General features: G+C 32.7%; 1 protein-coding gene across 1 annotated transcript in view; it reads left to right on the forward strand.

Annotated features, from left to right (window-relative positions):
- The first annotated feature begins 540 nt into the window (after positions 1 to 540).
- The window catches only part of LOC139524112 (uncharacterized), a 28,698-nt gene continuing 8,454 nt past the window's right edge, over positions 541 to 20,784 (forward strand). Inside the window, exons 1-9 of the mRNA XM_071318685.1 lie at positions 541 to 616; positions 1,526 to 1,768; positions 6,052 to 6,567; positions 7,240 to 7,346; positions 10,402 to 10,855; positions 12,158 to 12,972; positions 16,385 to 16,415; positions 17,541 to 17,812; positions 18,849 to 18,876. Coding sequence (XP_071174786.1) covers positions 547 to 616; positions 1,526 to 1,768; positions 6,052 to 6,567; positions 7,240 to 7,346; positions 10,402 to 10,855; positions 12,158 to 12,972; positions 16,385 to 16,415; positions 17,541 to 17,812; positions 18,849 to 18,876 — 2,536 coding nt within the window. The 5' untranslated portion in view covers positions 541 to 546. The remainder of the gene's footprint in view (positions 617 to 1,525; positions 1,769 to 6,051; positions 6,568 to 7,239; positions 7,347 to 10,401; positions 10,856 to 12,157; positions 12,973 to 16,384; positions 16,416 to 17,540; positions 17,813 to 18,848; positions 18,877 to 20,784) is intronic.

A 20,784-nucleotide genomic window follows, 5' to 3' on the forward strand; every position in this document is an offset into this window, starting at 1 on the left:
AATAGGAGTGTGTTACACCACAACTTTGTTTTTATTTTTAAATTCCGCAGTTATAACCCTTTATTATATGAATTTACTTTCTCATTCTGTTCACAAGTGATAAAACTACTTGCGCTTTGATTTGTTTGTTTATCCTAACATAAGGGTTCAGATCAACACCTGACTCATATTGCAATAAAAATCAGACAACATTCAGTTACGGTCTGATTCTTCAGTTATCATTGCATTACACTGTTGTCATGTATTTTACGTTGTATTAAATTGCACCAAACAATATTGAAGAGAAAACATCACAGTTCATACATATACATCGCATTTGAACTATGGCACACATGTAAAATCATCATTATCAATGCTTAAGAAACATCATCATGATCATACAGTTGCTGCATGATGTAGTATCTGTGATTTCAACATTACTATCTACTGTATTACATTTGACTCTAATACATTGCAATATTTTGACACATCATACTATTCATTTGTGTAGTATCATGGTAAATTAAATACACGCTTTAGAGTCTCTTATTTGTGTTGTAGACTTTCATGTCAAAGGAAGACCAAGAAGTGACCACAGGAGTCTTGAAAGAGAAAGGGACAACACCAGTAGTTGAAGGTTGTATTTTTTATATAGATAAATAAGGTTTTGGAAGTTTTTCAATTTAGCAACAAACTCCCAGCAAACCATAGCATTTTAGTTCAGCATATAACCTTGCCTTTAAAGTTTGTTATGCTCGTTGTAAAAGATGGAAATGGCTTTAGCAGACTTAAAGTATTTTCTATTAACGAAATATTCCTCGATGATAAAAACATTTAAATTTCAACAATTCTTTCATTTACATCTATTCTTTGTCTGGAGAAAAGTTTTCATTCGGTAATATAAAAGAGTAGGGGAATGAACATTCCTCAATGGTTTATAATCTCGTAAAGTAGAGGTATTAAAACTAAAGCAATCCACTACTGCTATGACACATATCTGTGCTTGAAGATGTTATATGTATATAAGACTGGTGTAAAATTATGTGTAGCCTCTAAATAAGTACATCTGGTCAGAAAATAGACATAATATGTAACTTAATCATGTTAATATACTCTGAAATTAATTGTTAACAGAATTTTGCTATGGAAATTCGGTCATTGATTTGAGACTATACAATGGATAAGCAGGCGGAAAGCTCCAATTATTTTCGTCAATTTTCTCTTTCAAGAATTGTATCGATGGAAAAATATGTTCATTTTTTGACATATTGACTCTAACAGCTCTATATGGAAGCCATTAGAAAAAAGATTGATCTGTGTTATGGTCTCAAAAATTATACAAGTATATTTACATTTTCACAAAAAGACACTTATTTTAGAGAAAATATTGTTAGTTGATATTTAAACACTTTTTACTCAAAGAGTAAGTCAAATCAGCGAAATTTTATATACAATATGAAAAAGAAATACTATAATGAAGATGTTTTTTTTAATCTAGTAAGATGTGAAAAAAACGAAAATTAAGAATATGCATTTTTTTATAAAGATTTCATCAAGAAAAAAGAACAATCTGTCATGTTAAACCGATTGCTAGGCCAGGGGACGTATGATTCGTTTGACATGCGCTGTATGGTAACAGGTCAGTTTGGAGTCGGAAAATCTACGCTTGTCAAGCTCCTAATTGGTGATGCTATCCCGGATGAAAGACTTGCTACAGATGGGATTTCCCTATTAGAAGGTCGATGTGGCCTTGATATAGACACCAGAGAGTGGATTCTTATTGATCCCGGTAAGAATGCATTCTAAAGCAATATAACAGTATAAAATCAACAAATATTTTTTCTATGTCTTCATTACACGGTTGATATTTTCCTTACTGAAGGTCGCGATGTAAATGACATAGACACCATGGATTGAATTCATATCGATACATTTAAGAATAAATTTAATAGCATTTTACAAATCTAAACTCAATTAAATGTTAGATTTCGTCAGTTCAGAACTTATATTTGGAAGTGGGCTGGGGGAAAAACGTCAGTTATCTTTGGAAACTTATAGTTTAGAAAAAACGATTTGAAAAATATTAGGATACTAGATTCTCAACTATATAGACAATAATTCAATTTTAAACTTTTTGTTTTCTTTTTCAATTTCACCTAAATAAACTCACCATAGACACCAGGATTTAAATTTTGTATTTACGCCGACGCGCGTACCGTCTACAAAAGTGACGCTCGAATCAAAAAAGTAATAAAGGCCAAATAAATTACGAAGTTGTAGAGCATTGAGGACCAAAATTCCTAAAAGTTTTGCCAAATACATCTAAGGTAATCTATTTTTGAGGTAGAAAAGCTTTAGTATTTCAAAAATTCAAAGTTTTGTAAACAGTTAATTTACAAATATGACCATATCAATTATAATTAATGTCAGCACCCACATGAATGTTTCGCTTTTGGTTAACTTTAATGACTAAATAGGCAATTACCAATCCTTTTCTGGCATTATTGCAAATTGAATCTTAGATTGTTCAATACTAGTCTAAGCATGTTTAACACCAGTCTAAGCATGTTTAACACCAGTCTAAGCTTGTTTAACACCAGTCTAAGCATGTTTAACACCAGTCTAAGCTTGTTTAACACCAGTCTAAGCATGTTTAACACCAGTCTAAGCATGTTTAACACCAGTCTAAGCATGTTTAACACCAGTCTAAGCATGTTAAACATGAGGATTAAAAATTGATAGATATTCTTATAGGTGTAAATTACAGTTTAGATCCCACGGTGATTATTTGACAAAAATGTGAGACCTGGTAGTTGTTTTGTTATCCTTCTTTGAACTCCTTCTATTTTATCAATATTGTTTTCTTGTATTGAGACCAAACTGAACTAGTATAGTCCAAATGAGTTATAATCATGGTTTTACACAATGGTATGAATGTCTCAGTACCCAAGTATTTACATGTTCTTCTGAGAACTGCAAATATGGAGTTGGCCTTATTCACTTTTTCGCTTATGTGATTTTCAAAAGTGAGTTCTGAATCGATAAGGACTCCTATTTCTTTTTCTTCTTTAACCTTTTCTATTGGATGATTTAGTAGACTATAATTTGGTGAGAGTTCAGTGCTGTTTGATTTCTATCATATTTTTATGTATTTACATTTTCAGGGTGAATTTTAAGTAGCTATGTGTCACTCCATGCTTCCATCTTGTGTAGATCATCTTGAAGAATTTCTCTGTCATTCTGGGTTTTTATTATTCTGAAGATCTCGGTGTCATCTGCAAATAGGTAGGCATCAGAATCCACTTGGTATGGAAGATCGTTTAAGTACGGTACAAATAGAAGTGGTCCTAATACTGATCCTTGGGGTATACTCGATGTAACATCCGCCCAATCTGATTCTTCACCATTCACTATGACTTTTTGTTGCCTGTTTTCTCAAAGGTTTGTGACCCAGCCTTATATATCTTCATCAATACCTAGATTTTTTTATTTTGGCTATTATTTTTTTATGAGGTACCTTATTAAAGGCTTTCATAAAGTCAGTATATATGCAGTCTATGTATAAACCTTGATCTAGTGCCGCTGTCCACTAATCAATAACTTCTAATAATTGAAGACCAGTCGACCTTCCTGCAATAAAGCCGTATTGTTTTTTTAGAGAAAAGGTTGTTTGTTTTCATTGTGCTCTATTATAAATTCCCGCAATAATTTCTCCATTATTTTACATACTACCGATGTCAAACTTACGGGCCTATAATTTTTGGCTAGTGATTTATTTCCCCTTTTAAATATTGCACTTATCATTGCATTCTTCAGTCATTAGGGACTGACTTACTCTGAAGTGACTGATTTAAGATAATTCAAAAAGGTTTTGCTATTGACTCAGCAATCTCTTTTAGTAATTTAGGGTGTCGTTTGTCCATACCTGGTGATTTATCTATTTTTAATGCAGATAAGTGTTTCAGCACTACTTCCTCCTTTATTTTCTGTTTTGACATTTCATTTATTACTGGTACCTGGTTTGGTGATGGCACTTCTCCATCTGGTTCTTTGGTGAATACGCTGGTAAAGTAGTCTACTAGTATCTTTGCCTTCGTGCTGTTGTCCTCAGTTTTATCTGATTTTGTATCTTCTGGATCTATGTGTAAATCCCCAATTCCTTCTTTGTTTTTTTTTTTAGTTTTGACTTTATATAGCTTCAGATAGATTTAGGGTTTTCTTTAGCTTTTTCAGACAGATTTTTTTCATATTCCCTCTTCAATTTGTTTACTCTGCTTTTCACTCAAATCCGTATCTTGTTGAATTCTTTCCTCACCTCTGGGTCGTTATTATGCGTTATCATTTTGAGAGGATATGTTTCCTTTTAACTTTATCTATGGTGTTTTTGTCCATTTGGAAGTTATTTTTCCCTCTACCGATTTGATTCCTTTCTTTCGTTGGTATACATTTTTTGTCCATATCTTGAATTGTACTTAAATGTGACCTCCATTTTTTGTCTATATCGTTTTCTTTTTGTAGTAGTTCTATCCAGTTTATTTTGTCTAATTCTTCTTTTATTTTTATGTAGTTAACTCTACTGATATATTTAATTAATTTTGGCTTACTTTTGATATTTGTATAGCAGTTAAAGTCAAATTTCATGATACATTGGTCGCTTTTTCCTAATGGACTTTTGTATTCTAAACTTGAGATCATTTGTTCTTCATTTGTCAAAATCAGGTCGAGGGTATGGGGTGTGTTGATACCTCTCCATCTAGTTGGTCTTGTAACATGTTGAAATAAGAAAATTTCTTGTAGATTCTCCAAAAAATTGTATTAGTTACTTTTCGTACTATCACCTGGGTAATTCCAACTGTCCCAATTTATATCTGGAAAATTGATGTCTCCCATTATTAGGATATGTGCGTAGCCTTTTCTACAAGCTTCAGTAGTAAGCGTATTTAGTTGTTTAATGTAATCATGTGTTCTGTTTGCTGGTGATCTATATATTAAGCCCAATAATAGCTGGTCTGACTGATTTAATTTAATCTTCATAAATAAGTTTTCTTGAAATCCTGAATTCATTTGGACCTGTGATACGTCCAATTGTTTGTCCATATACAATAAAAGACCTCTGCTTGTGTTATTGTCTAGATTTTTACCAAACATATTGTAATCGGATACATCGGCTTAAGAATATTCTGAAATTCCTGGTTGGTACCTATTATTTGTAGGTTTAACCTCTGTAATACCAATTATTTTTGGTTTGTCATCTCTTGTTCTTACTTTTAACTCAGACAGCTTGTTAAATAACTGATCTGCGTTCGTTTATATACAGCTTAAATCATGTTAATTTGGGTAAAACTGTAAAATTATCTACATTTTAACTTTTAAAAACCTTTTTACTATTAAGATTATTTACATTCTCATTTCCTCTTCTCTGTTTAAGGAGTCTAGCTTCCTTAGTTTGACAACCGTCTGTGCCCAGGGAGGGCCCTTACCATGTAGTGATAGTCCCCCGAGACCTCTTGTTCGGTTTGTCTTCTCGCTTGATCTCACAACTTTTTCTCCTGTTCTCTTTCTGCCTGAATTAGGTCGTTACTCACTCCAACTTTTGCATACTTCTGATAAGCTTTTATATATTGTATGTTTGTAAATAGGATAATCTTTGGTTCCGTACTTGGTAATTTAACTAAAATTGGTCTATTTAGTTTTTCTTTGTTAAATCTTCCTAGTCTTTTGACAGTTTTCAGATTTTCCTTATCTAGTTGGATCCTGTAGTCTTTAAACAACTCGTTTAGTTTTCGTTGGCAGCTATATCTCTTTCTTCCTTGCTCTCTTCATCCTTTTCAGGAATCCCAAAGACAATCAAATTGTTTTCTCGTGATTTTCTATCGTTGATTTCTTCTAGAACATTTGTTACTGTCTTCTTTCTACTTTTTTGGTTGGTTGTGTTATATGCCTCATCATTTGGGGAATCTCCATCGCCTGTATGGTCTGGCTTTTGTATCTTACTTATTTCCTCAGTTATTTTAGCTGACTTATAACTTTTTTCTGTGGTTATGTACATTACTCTGTTTTATTTTATCACAGAGACTTACAATGCCCTAGATGTTGTGTACAATAAGGTGTTGATGACCTCCGTAGCAGAAGATGAAAGTAAACAAGATGAAATACAAGAAGCTGGCCGCACAAGTGGTAAACATGCCGGTGATGTATCACAGCAGTCAGAAGCAAGCAAGTCAAAGACCTCGCCAGGACATATCACAGGGAATCTTTCTCAACAGTCTCAATATTTGTTACCTCATTCCTCTTCCAGTGTGCATCCTACAAAAGAGCAGTCAAAAAAGAAAATGAAAACCAAAATGACCAAGGATGAAATAAGAAAGAAAATGGAGGAAATCCTCAGGAGTGGAAATTATAAGATAAAAGTTGGAAGACTTATCTTCTGGGACTTTGGTGGACAGTACGTCTACTACACAACACATCAGACCTTTATGACATTCAGAGCTTTGTTTCTGCTGGTGTTTGATGGAAGCAAAGGATTGCATGATCAGGTCCTGGATGTGTTATGCTTTCCAGGACAACACATGATACCAACTCCTGCAGGTATTGTTCATTAAATGTGTTACAGACTGTATTGCATGTGTTTGAACATCAGATAGATATGAATTACAAATCAATTATATGCTCTATATTTTACAATATTTCATATTCTATTCAGCAATCTTATAAATTGTTTGTGTTTCTGTCAGTCTTTTTTAGTCATACTATGTGTTTTTTCTACAGGAATTTACAACCACATTTTCTCGATATTTGGTATTTGGCAGTGTGATGCTTTTAAACATCCATCACATATCAATAAGCATTTTGACTTAATACTTATATATTCTCCCAAAACATGTACAAGTGGTTAAAAGTATAAACAGCTACACGATTGTGAAACATTTATACATGTGTGGTTCTGGGACTTTGTTAGCTGTGATTATTGCTTGTCTGACAGGATGTTTACTATGACTAAATTGTCATTGTTCATTAATTGATATGAATTATCATAAGTTAAAAGTGAACTACTTTTACAGTGTCCCATTCTGAAACATAAAGTTAGTCGAATTCTCAAGTGTATATTGGACAAATCAATGTTTGCATGCTACGTGTCTGTTATTGGCAGATGGTTACTTTACCTCGATTAATGCATGTAATGGAAGATATACAAAATCAGCTTGAATTTATCAACACAGCCTCTGTTATTGGTTTTACTGTAACTTAATATATTTTCAGTATTTCTTCAACATTGGGTCAATTCCATTCTGACGTATTGTAAGCCAGTATATAAAAACATTCCGAAGATCTTGTTAGTTGCAACACATAAGGACCAAATTACCCAGGTAATAACTGAAGTAATTTAAACTCCTGTAAGTCACATAATGTTCAATTAGTGAGTTACCCATTGTTACATTTGTAACTGGTATAAAAAAAACCATGAACAAACAGTATCATGGGTTAATGACATAGTAAGTGGCATATTACATTCGATGACTGTACTGCGAGTAACTGGTATATTATGAGTGTTTATAAAAAGTAAAATCATAAAAATGCCGATCTCCGATGACAAATTCAAAACGGAAAGTCAAATGGCAAAATCAAAATCACAAACACATCAAACGATGGATAACAACTGTCATATATCTTATTTGGTACAGGCATTGTTTTGTATAGAACCATGTGACATATATGCATGGTAAAAGTACCGTAAACACGGTGTAAATTAGCGTGGACATTTTCTGGGTAGTTGTTATGTAGTCTTAAACGACCACCATAGTCTGAATAAGTGAAATCATGGTCTAAGTGAGTAAAAGCATGGTAAAAGAAAGTGTTTTAATGACCTTAGTACTGATTTCCTGGACTCAATATTGTAACCATGACCTTAGTACTGTAACCATATACAGAGTGTGTACCCCAATGACGAAGTATTGTAAATTTCGTCTTAGTATAGGAAACTATGGTTTAAGTATCGGAAAAGAAAATAGCTAATACCGAACTCAGAGAAACTCAGAGAAAAGTTCAAAACGGAAAGCCCTGAATCAAATCGAAACAGCTCAAACACATCGATTGACGGATAACAACGTGATATAAATCTTGCAGCCATGGGCTAATAATTTTTACCATTGACACTACTGTATTATATAAGTAAGTGTATCTTACTTTAAGTAAGTGCAGTTATGGTCTTAGTTATCGTTGACGTGATCTTAACATTATTTTCATTGTTAAACAATTGAAGTCATTGTATAAGCATATATATTACACTCCGTGTGGACTCATTGTTGACATGGTCTTAGTAAATATAACCATGGTCTAAGTATGATTTACATTAGCCTAAATTAGATCAAGCAACGAAACAGTGACACAATCATAACCATGATTAAATTGCATGGAGAACATTTTCGTATTACACCCAGCTCTTTATTTATATACGACAGTTTATGTGATTGACAGCAAATGTTCTTACTCCTAATTCTGCTGAATACAAATTCAAATTCAAATTCAAATTCAAATATATTTTATTGCTAATCAAAGCGCCCACAAGGAGCAGAACAATCAACATTAATTACATACAAATGATTACAAGTGATTCAATATGATTAACACACAATGTTATATAAAAAAAAAAACAATAATCAAACCAAAAAATATTTATTAAGACAAGTACAAGAATACAACAAGCACAGTGTTTAATAACATAAGGGGGTGACTGGGCATTTTTATATCTATATATCATTTAAGGAAACTTTCCTATATGAGGATAAATTTTCCAATAATTCTCCGAGTTTCTGGAGTATGAAAGTATCTTCAGAGGACATTAGCCAAATAAATTGTGATTTAATATCTAAACCACTAAAATTTTTAAACCGTTGTTTTATTTCATTTAAAAAGTTGAAACGAATATTGGAAAGTTTGTGGCACTGAAGAAGAAAATGAATTTCATCCTCAACCTCAGTACCGCACAATTTACAGATACGTTCTGACACTGTCAGATTTTTGTACCTTCCCCTCTCAATCTCTAAATCGTGAGCACTGATACGGAATTTTGTTAAATAATGTCTATATCTAAAATTTTCCTGCAAAAGGTAATTTTCTAAGCAAAATCTGCTTTTAAAAAGTCTATAAGTTCTGAGCTTGTTACCATATAGTTTATTGCCTCTGAAATCATTATTAAGCTCAGTTTGCCATATTAAATCATATTTTGATTGCATCTTTTTGCATAAATAGTTTTTTAACTTCGTCTTTAAATTAAGTGCATAATTTTCATTGATGCTAAAGTATTTAAATAAAGTTTGAATACTGGTATACCAGCTCTTTTTCTGCTCATCATGTAGAGATTTTGAGAGGTTGAAAGCCTCTTTTAATAATAAGTCATCAGATTTTTTTAAACGTATATAATATTTAAACATATTTAACAAAACCTCCAAAAATAGAGGATATCTGCCCAGTTCACCCATAACTGCAATATTTGTTGCTTTTTTACTTACTCCAAGTATAAATTTACAAAAGCTTAAATGAGCCTTCTGAATACATGTTTATAAAGTATCATTTGAATAAACTACAATTACTTTTTGGTGCCCTTAATTAGGTGTAATACCACCATTGATTTTCCCCTATTAGTCTTTGTTAAATTTGCACTTTTCCAAAAATTGTGCAGATTTTATCTTTGTTTCAAATAAAGAAATACTTGGCATGAGTGAAGTTTTATCCTGTCCAGTACTATAGAAAAAATTTCACATAATATGTCATTGCATATACGAAAATAACTATCACTGGAAGTTAACCAATCAAATTTCTCCCCTTATTTAACCTGTGTACAAAATTTAGTAACCATGTAACCTCAAGTTTACAAAATATTCTATAGAAACCCCAAATAAAAAAATAATGGTGCTATTAAATACCCAAGACATATGTTTTATGACACAGAAATTTTTTACTGCAATAAAATGTAGGATTAATTACCTACTACTGTCAAATTCAAGGGAATATTTTTTTGACCTATTTTCGTATACAACCGGGTGTGACTTTTCATGATTTGGTGGTATTACACCTTAAAGTCTTCTAGATTGACTTAAATCAGAAGTAATTGATAATAAATAAACAAATTTTGAAATTTAAAAAAACGACAACATACTTGGGCCTTTACATAGAACAAAAACCGTGAACCCTATAAGTAAATTAATTTTGCATTTAGTTCATTATTTTTTTTTATCATAAACTGATTAAGTGATGTACAAGAAGTTTTGTCAAATATCTATTTTCGTTTATACATATACAGTTGTTAAAACTGGCGTTTGTCTATCATTTTTTAAATCCATTTAATTTCGATAATTGTCTAATTGGGATTCATAACACATTTTTTCTTTTGATATAATTATAATTCCTGTTTTTTTTTCATAGGAGAATGTTGAAACACGACGAAAAGAGTTGTACCATGAAGTAGAAGAGTTGTTCAAAGATCACGAGGGAAAACAACATCTTGTCCTCAGCCCTATGATATTTGTCAATGCCAAAGACAAAGCTGACCCAGATATTCAAACTCTCAAGAATGTCATTACAGATCTCACTTTCGAACATCCATGTTGGGGAGAAAAAATGCCCAATGCATGTGTTCCCCTTGAGCTCGAGATCGCGGAATTGGTTGCCGAAGGACAGCAAATTTTGTCGTTGAAGGAAGTAGTAGAATTGAATGTCATCAGTCAGTTGTCTGTCTTGTCTTCTGAGCAGCTAACCGATTTTTTAATTTTCCAACATTCGCTCGGGAAATTCATCTACTTTAATACACCACAGCTGAAAGATTTTGTGATTATCAGCCCACTACTATTGGTAGAAGTCATGAGGTCTTTTGTAACAGGTATTTATACTTTGTCTTCTTTGATGCTCCACAATTGAGATGTCATGCTAATATCAGATTAGTACTTCTACCACTCGGTCATTGACACTGTTGGGGGACGTTTCGTCCCGAGGGTATCCCAGCCGAGTAGTCAGCACTTCGATGTTGGCATGCATATCTATTATATGGTCATTTTTATAAATTTCCTGTTTACAAAAGCATGACTTTTTCGAAATACTATGGATTTTATTATCCCCAGGCATAGATTACCTTGACCGTATTCGGCATTTTTTTTTTTGAATTTTGGGTCCTCAATGCTTTTTAACTTTGTACTTGTTTGGCTACATAGCTATTTCGATACGAGCGTCACTGATGAGTCTTGTGTAGACGAAACGCGCATCTGGCGTATTAAATTATATACCTGGTACCTTTGTTAACTATTCTATTGATGCGTAACAATATTTGTATATTATGTCTACTTTAAATACTCATCACCTGAGATTGTTTGTATGCAATAAAGATGTTTGCTTGTCATGTTTTGGGATTTTTTTCCGATTTTCGGAATCCTCTGGTTTTATCCATTAGGATACCTTAAAAAGAATGCCAATTGACCCCCACTATTTATTTTATTAATCTTTAACAGGTATAATTATAAGCCATCTGTAAAAGTCCTATAAACTCCTTGTTATTTTTTAATAGTTTATGAGAACTTAAACTTATCAATGTTAAAGCTACGGAAAATCAAGAGAGAACCATTTCTCGCCAAAATTTCAATGGCTATTATCTCGAAAACAAGCACATTGACCTATATATTTTTTTGCTTTTTTGTTCCTTTATTAATCCTCTATTAATATATACTAGTGTTATGAAAAGCTTGTTATTTTGAAACTGAGTAGCTAACTGCCTTAATGCTTTTTAAATTTCGATAATTATCAAATGAGAGCTTGTCATCAGTTCAATACTCGTCGTAGAAGTTCAGCAATTATTGCGAGTGGTTTTTTTTAAATGCAACACAAAACTTTATAAGGGAAGAAGCTTGATATAAATTACAAATAAACAGAAAAAAGGAAATGTGTATACAAAAAAGTATAGTTGATGCTTTTTACAAACAAACTGGTTAAAGAGTGTTAGGAGGAAGTTCCACTGAGTTTTCACTAGAAACTTTGATGGTGAAATTACAAAACGGTTGACCGACACAATAAAGCTGTATCGATATTACTTTTTGTTTACCGTCTTCAGTGTTTTAATATTTGCTAAAATTCTTATCATGTTAAGATGTTAATTTATTAATTGCAAGCACAAGTCTTTATGTCCTTTTTCTAGACAAGCAATTCTGGCCAAGCAAGGGTACAGTACAAGCCATTTTCAAAAAGATGTCAGAAAGTGGATCAATACAAAGAGGGGAACTGTATCAGATCTGGGAACAAGAAGCCTTCAGTAAAGTATTACCTTATAAAAAGTATATATTTGATATGCTTATTCACCTTGATATTGTGTCAGAGCAGCGACGATATAACACAAAAACTGGACGTCGCCAATCAGGGATTAACTTCTTTGTTCCTTGTATGGTTACAGCGAGAAATACTACCAAGTTCATGACCGAGGAATGCACACCAAAAAGATCTATAGGTTTGGCATTCACTTTTAAAGGAGCTATAATTCCTCCTGCTTTGCCAAACCGACTATTCAGCGCATGCCTTAATATGTGGAATGTGAAAACCTATAAAGAACAAAAAGGAAAAGGTACAACTGGAGAAAAGAAAGAGATCAAACTCCTGTTTTCTGGATTTCTTGGCCTATCGTATGACAAGGTACATGATGTTGTTGTATGTGTTCAAGCCAACAGAATTCACCTTTACATAGTCCACAAGACCTCAAATGACCTAATAGTATCCGATATCGCCACAAGTATTAAGGAAAGCTTCTATATTACATTGGAGAGAATTATAGAATTCTATCAGTCCACAGTCCATGCCAGAGCTAGTAGTTTAAACAAACCTTTCCAGATTGAATATTCTTGCTCCAAGTTAGAATGCTTTATCACTGAGGAGGAAGCCTTGCAAAGAGACGAATGGGTGTGTGAAAAACATAAGTTGGTGCATAAAAGACACCATTGGAACGTTTGGAATCAAGATCAGGTATATTTTAATGATAGTGTTATAGTAACAACAATGCTCGTAATTTTCAAATATGAGGTATCTGTTTCACAAACAAATTTACGCTGTTATTGATAGGTTACTAACACCAATTAACACGGTCTTTGCCTAATACCCTTGCTCGGTATTCTACATCTGCCTCAACGTTATTTTTGCTCGTTTTAACATGTACATGTACGGTATTTAAAAATATTCTTTACAGAAAGCCTTTGCTTTAAGAGTAGAACAGCATGAACATAATCTTGCTATTCAGAACGTTTAGTGTATCCAGTTATGACATAGGATTGCCGCATTCTTCTTTCACTGAATATTGCCTAGGCTTTCATAATAAAATAGCCATTGATATTTCTATCTTCTATGCACTTGATTTAGAAAATATCAACCGAATCTGTATGATGAACCAAAGTGTAAAACATACTCTGCATATCGAAATGTGAGGTACAAAAACTGGATACCACGTTACGTATTTAAGAATATCTGTGATATCATGCATTCTCCCATTACATCATGCTAGGCAATATACGTCATTCGATTATATAGAAATACCTTTCAATTTATAGTAAGGGGAATCAGCTCAATATCGGAAAAGTGTTGAACTACGCCATTTTTTCTTCATGGAAACAGGTGAACCATAAACTTAAATGTTTAACAAAGTAAACAATTAATATAGGTTTATGTTTAGACGTTTGTAAAACAACGAAATAGAATAGCTACGAACGTGCAATTTTTCCGAAATCCAGGAAAAATTGGTATCCATGAATAAATACATCCACAGTATGTTTGAAATAAATACAACTAATCATATAAAAGGTATAGGCATCATGTTGTTAATTTATGTTTGTGTTTTTGAGTTTGCACACTGAGGTTGTGAGTTTTAACCCCACTCATGTGGGTGCACTCGACTACAATCTTAATTGACTAGGCTTGTCAGTTTTCCTATCGAAGGTCGTTGTTTTTGTCTGGGTATACCGGCTTCTTCCACGAATAAAAACTGGCCGCCCGAAATTACCTTAAAGTTGTGCTTAAACGTGGCGTGAACCCACCAAACACAAAATCAATCCTGCATGTATATTGTTGGAGGAATATTTTAATAAAAGCGTAGCTTAGGAAGGTTGACGATAAAATGACGTGATTGGCAATAAATTAAGAGTCTTTCAATTCCAGTATTACATGGGGGTTTTTTTTGGCGATTTTTTCTTTGAAAAAAAATATCATTTTTTGTTGGTGTCTTTTTTTTTTAAAGTAGAAACAAATGATTTTAGTCTCTAACTAATTCATCATTCATCATTCTAAGACACATTATCACAATAATAAATATAAAGGTTACATACCCTTCTTAAATTCAAATAATTGTATTCCATTAAATATAAGTGCACTTGAGCAATCCAGTTTAAGCCAATAACGTTGTTGATATTTAGTTGGAGTAGCCAACAATTAATTATTGACAGAACTCTTTAAACGTGTTAAAGAAAATAAATGCTAAGCACCATGCAAGAATAAACGTTGCCATACAGCATCGTTATAAATGTATTTTCTTATTATTGCATTTTTTAGGATATCAAATCATACCTACATTTCGTATAAGATAATCAGGATAATTTCGTAGAGTAAATCATACAACATCATTAGAATTTATAGGATTTAAACAATATAAAATATGCTTGTGTTTGTGTTTTATCTCAAAACATAGAAAAGATAGAGGTTGATGCATAACACAAAATGTAGTCACACCATTATTATTTTGGTTTTTTTTAAATATATTCACGCTTTTAAGAAGATTGATTTCCAACAAGTAAATTTGGTCGACCTCCTAGAAATTGTGTATCGTTAAAATAACGAAATCCAGTGGCTCCAATATCTCACTTTTACATATAGCTCATATAACAGTGTTTAATTAATTTTTGTATATTTAATTTGCTGCATGGATTTTGTAGAGTTACGAATTACATATGTTTGTTTTCCTTATTCCTGTGAAGCTCTTTAAGCATCAGTTGTACACATAATCTGACAAAAGTATGTGAGATATCTCATGACGTACCTATAACCATATATCGCTACTGGCTATAATGCTTCTCAAATTATTACGCAGACTATGCAAACCTTCACAACATAATCTACACACACATACATTCTGAACCCTTTACCACACAACGGATTCTTATCATGTCAATCACACCCAGGAGATCCGATAGGTCGGTTGTACAGACTGGATACTTTTTATGTCGATACAGGTATTGACAATTCAGAAATTATAGCGATGTTTTTATTTATACGAATAGTATGACTGGGTTAGTACCGTATTAATTAAAATCGCATTCTGATATATAATATATGCATCTGATGCAATGATTAATCTCACGTTATTACAGCATTCAAAATATTATCTTGAAAGTTTAAATAGATTGGTAAAAAAAGTACACCGCAAGAATATGCTTTAACAAAAACTGAAGCAATTGGAGTAACCTCTTGAGATTTGTAACCCTTAAATAACATGACAAGAGTCATCGAAACCACTGAATACTTTCATGAGTAATTGTCTTTTCAACTATTTATTATAAACGATTTTTTAGAATAATTTTTGATGTTTGTGATATTAACTAGAAAGCTATAAAAACAAAAATCCTTCAAACTGCAAAAACTATTATCAACTTATATCATGTATTTAGTAATACATACAGTAATTTCGAATATTTGATTAATAGCCTACTGTTTAATCCGTATCGCTCAACTTTGATGCACTCTTTATCACATACCTTTACCACACCCCTTTATCACATCTTTACTTAAATTATTCATGTATAACAGTAGTGATTCTGACTAAATTATATGAAATCTATGTTTAATTTATGCAAGCTTCTTAAAAAATGTTTTATTGAATGACACCAGTGTTTGGCATGTTGCAATTATTAAAAAGAACTCAATGAAATACCATAGATTTTTACAAAACACACAAAAAAAAACAATAAACAAAACATTTCTATGAACAACAGGACGCAAATTGTAAGGTAACATAGGTGCTTCGGATAAATAATCAATTGTTCTTTTAATGCTTTTAAAACAGGAAAAAAGTAAATCTGAGGGTAACCAGGGGGAGGGATCAGAAAGAAGTTCATATTTACTTTTCTGTTTAAATTGATGATAAAGCCTATAAAACATGGCAGAATCCGTAACACAAGCCCTTGGGCTGATATTGGTATCTCGGGATGATACAGCATATGATACGGATTTTGTCATGTTTATTCTCTAACTAGAATGCATATTTTTGGCAGATGAGCGATGCAAACAATTTTGTAAATGTGTTGATATAACGTAATTATTTCAGTTTCTTTGCAATCTTTTTATATCCTACATAGACATAAGACAATAGTCAATTGCCAATTTTATCTTTGTTTAGACAAAAGAAGAATGTGAAGATAATTGTCAAGGTATGTATTTGTCGGAAATTTTAAAGAATATCTAACGAAACGCGGTATATGGACATGTACATCTGTATACACTCATCTTAGACAGAACGTTTTATGGTATGCTGTAATACGCCCCTCCATTCATCTGCTCATATGTACCTGTAGGTATGTCTGTCCGAATCACAATTCTCACAGACCGTTTGATAGAAAACGTGCATTCTTGGATTTTTTTCATCATAATCTCTGTACCATACTACAAAGTACATATGGCAAGTTTGATATAATAATGTTGTGGGAGCCTTGGAACGTAGGCCATCTTGTGTACAATAATAAGTAGGAAAATTTCGTTTAAATGAAAATTTCGTTGATCACATTATACCCTCATATTAATTGGATCATTTTACAGCACAAAGTTAAAGGACGTTTACCATTTTTGGACTAGCATACCGAAATGACTTTTATTTGCCACATTTGTTGTTAACCATATAGTACAAACAATTGCATGAGTGTTGGTACCAAACTGTATACATGCAGGAACAACACATTTATGTCTAAACGTCAAAATAAACAGCAACACAAATCCGTAGGAAAATGATCATTTTATAATGTAATCAAATGTCTTATTGTAAAACTCTATATAATACACATAACAGTAAACTCTATCAACACAGCGGCGTCTATGCGTCCGTTCATCCGTCCGTCTGTTTGTCCATCTGTTCGCCCGTTCGTCTGTCCGTTTGTCCCGCTACAGATTATAGTTTTTGGTAAAGGTAGTTTTTGATAAAGTTGAAGTACAATCAAATCAAATTGAATTGAAACTAAGTAGTACACATGTTTTTCTGTGATATGATTTTTCTAATTTAAATGGCAAATTAGATTTTTGAATCTTCTGAACATATATAGAAAATACTAGTGCGAGTTAAAGTTGTTGATAACATTTTTGGTCAATGTAGTTTTTGATGAAGTTGAAGACCAGTCAACATGAAACTTAGTACATACAAATGTATTTTCCCTATGTTATGATCTGTATAATTTAAATGCCAAATAAGATGTTTGACCCCAATTCACGGTCAGCTGAACATAGAAAATGATAGTGCGATTTGAGATCTATTTACTGTGGACCTATTCCTGTCGATTATGTTTTAGGTTTAAGTGTAGATGCATTGAATCAGATCCCAAGTGATACAGAGTTATTGCGATTTTCATCAAAATGTGAACCAGAAAAGATGCACGAATTGGCAACACATCTACGAATGCATTCTAAATGGGAAAAAATCGTGTATAATCATCCACATGATATAGAGATTGCAACATTTCTATTTTTGATTGAATGGAAAAGGAAAAATGCAAAAGGAAAGTTTAAGGTGCTGGCTGACGTTCTAGGAAAAATGAATTTAACAGTGCACACGCTATGTTATGTAAGTACAAATATACATTTAAAGCATGACAATATTCGTACATAATGTCAAAATGCAAGATATTATGAACAACGTGTATTTTGTACACAATCTAAAATAACCACACATTTAGTTATTTATAAAATAGGACAACGAGATGTTAAATTGAATTTAAAAAATAATGAAACTCATTTCAAATATGTGTGATTTACAAAACTAAATGCTTTGCAATAGTCAGGAGGTAGTATACTATCAAAATGAAATACCATTCAAAATGTTTCGATAATTCATGGATGATTGGTCAACTGCTAACTTCCAGGTAGCTTTGCATTGCATTTATCTGTATAAATATTTCTTACTTAAATCAACGGATTAAGGCATTTTAACTGGTAAACAGTTATCAAACATGAAATTATATTCAATATCAATTATAAATGTGTATTATGAATTTATCTGGAATTTGTGGTTCCAGATTGCTATGTACATGATGTATAGCTTTCAACAATTCTGCATACAAGTTATTAGGAAATAAGAGATCTTTAAAAAAAAAAGAGGCCTATATGTCCTTTATGACCCTTAACACAGAACTCTATCAATTATGATCCCAAAGATACATGTTATAATCAGTCCACATTGATAAACACAAAAAATAAATGTAATTCTTCTATGTACAAGTTATTGATTACATGGCGGAAAACACCAAAAAACAGAAGCTTATTTTTCGACTTTACACTTGAATTACATGTATACATAGAGATTGTTTTTCATTTTTTTTTCAAAAGGTATTTGCAAATAAACAGTATATACAATTAAGATGTGATACACGTATGATTGCTAATTAGACAACTATCCAATAAAAGCCAAATCAAAAGCAACCTTTGAACTTTTACATGTCATTCTACGACTTTCACCAATTAGTTAAACCCGCAAGCTGATATAGGAGAGAGACAACGTACTTTCAAAAGGGAAAACCACCAGTCTTGTGTTAACAAAAACAATAACGCGATGGTAACCTACCAGTGAGCGCTATGTTATGGTCTAAAATTTATTTTTACAGGTGAGAAGAGTCACAAAAGCAGAAACAGGTTAGGTGCAACACTTGTTTTTCGGCCTAAATGTTAAATAAAGTTTTGTATCCAATGCATACAATTGTAAAACTCAATTGTAGTGTTTACGCTTTAAACAATCTTCTTTAAAAACTAGTCAATGACATAAAATTTAAATGAAATCAGATCAACTCTAGCATTACAAATTTTCAATAAAAACACAGAAACGGATGAAAACACTAACTATAAATTAAATCACATATCAATCAAATTTGTTATTTTTGACCATATACCACGAAGCCCCATTACGTTCATCTCAAATGGCCTTCTCGCGAAAAATAATCTTTTTCATGATTGCTAATATAAAAGGGAAGGCCACCTTGAAACTTAAAAGAGACAAGATGCTTTTTTCTTAAGCAAGTACTCGTTTTACATAACAATAATAATAATAAAATAAAACAGAATGAGTATATTTAGTGTTTGACAAGGACAATGTTAATTTTGAAACCTAAAGCCTCGGCCACACCTTGCCGGATAGCACGAAACGGACGCCTAACGTGTGAAAATAAAAGTCCGTTGACATAATTGTTATCCGTTGGGAGTCCGTTGATGTACTGATCAAATAAAACAGACGCGTAACGAATGCATAACGGACACACACCGAATATGCAACTTACGAGAAACGGAGACGTACTGGACAGAACGGATGTCGAACGTAAATACAACGGACGAGTACCGCATAAACGGACACATAACGGAAGCGTTCCGGATAAAACGGATGAACAAGATTACGGCAAAATTAAAGGCGACCATTATAATACATGCAAATTGCATTAATATTCAAAATGTTTCTGTATAACTGGTTTTGGTTTGTTCTTCAAAATGCCAACCAAGGGCAGTGAATAAGAGCTTTTGTGAAGACGTGCCCTTACTCTAAGATCGATTATGATTAATAAGAATTCATAAACCTTTAGAAATCTCTTCAATTGGCATTTATACCTTTAAGATCCGGTCATCATCCGTTTTATCTGTTATACGTCCGGTAGAAGTCCGTTTCACGTTCATTCAACATCCATTCTATCCGTTAGACGTCCGTTAGAAGTCCGTTGGTAAATTTATCTGCCAACCTTCAACGGATTTATAATGGACACGTAACGGATACAAAACGGAAACGAAACGGACGAGTACCATACAAAACGAACGCCTACCGGACGTTCAACGGACCTTTCATTCGTTGGACGTCCGTTCAAAGTTTTGAACATGCTCCAAATGTTCCACCGGACAGAACAGACGTTGACGGATAAAAATTACGCTAAACAGACATGCAACGGATATGAAAGGACGTCTAACGGATAAGAACGGACGTCTAACGGACATGAACGGATTGAAAAAAGTTATTCGTTAGGCATCCGATCGAGTTATCCGTTAAGGTGTGAGCGAGGCTTTACACTATATAAGTATATCAAGTATATAAGACACGTTTCATCTTTTTTTATATCAGCCAAAGTTCAAATCGAAATCGAAAATACATGAAATAAAGCCTAAAACTTAAAGTGCAACATGTGTTAATTAAGAAATAATTCATGGGGGCTTGAATATATCGTGATTTTACCACGGGTTGGCCCTTTATGACAAATATTTTACTCCGAGCGAAAGCGATGGGTAAAATATCGGCATAAAGGGACAACCCGTGATAAAATCAAGATATATACAAGGCCCGATGAATTATTTCGATTCTAATAGGATAAATACGGCAATTGTATTTCGATCGAAGCGCTCTAGGTGGAGACAAATATTTGCCATTCCCATAAATAAACACACTATCAAATTGGCGTTAAGAACGGAGCAAACTGAATTAATGACATGCTTAAATTATTTACAATAACGTATTTAAATATGTTTAGATTAATTTAAGTAATAATTTACTTATATGGTTTATAACACATT

Source organism: Mytilus edulis, chromosome 5 (genome assembly GCF_963676685.1).
Source record: "Mytilus edulis chromosome 5, xbMytEdul2.2, whole genome shotgun sequence".
Taxonomy (NCBI): domain Eukaryota; kingdom Metazoa; phylum Mollusca; class Bivalvia; order Mytilida; family Mytilidae; genus Mytilus; species Mytilus edulis.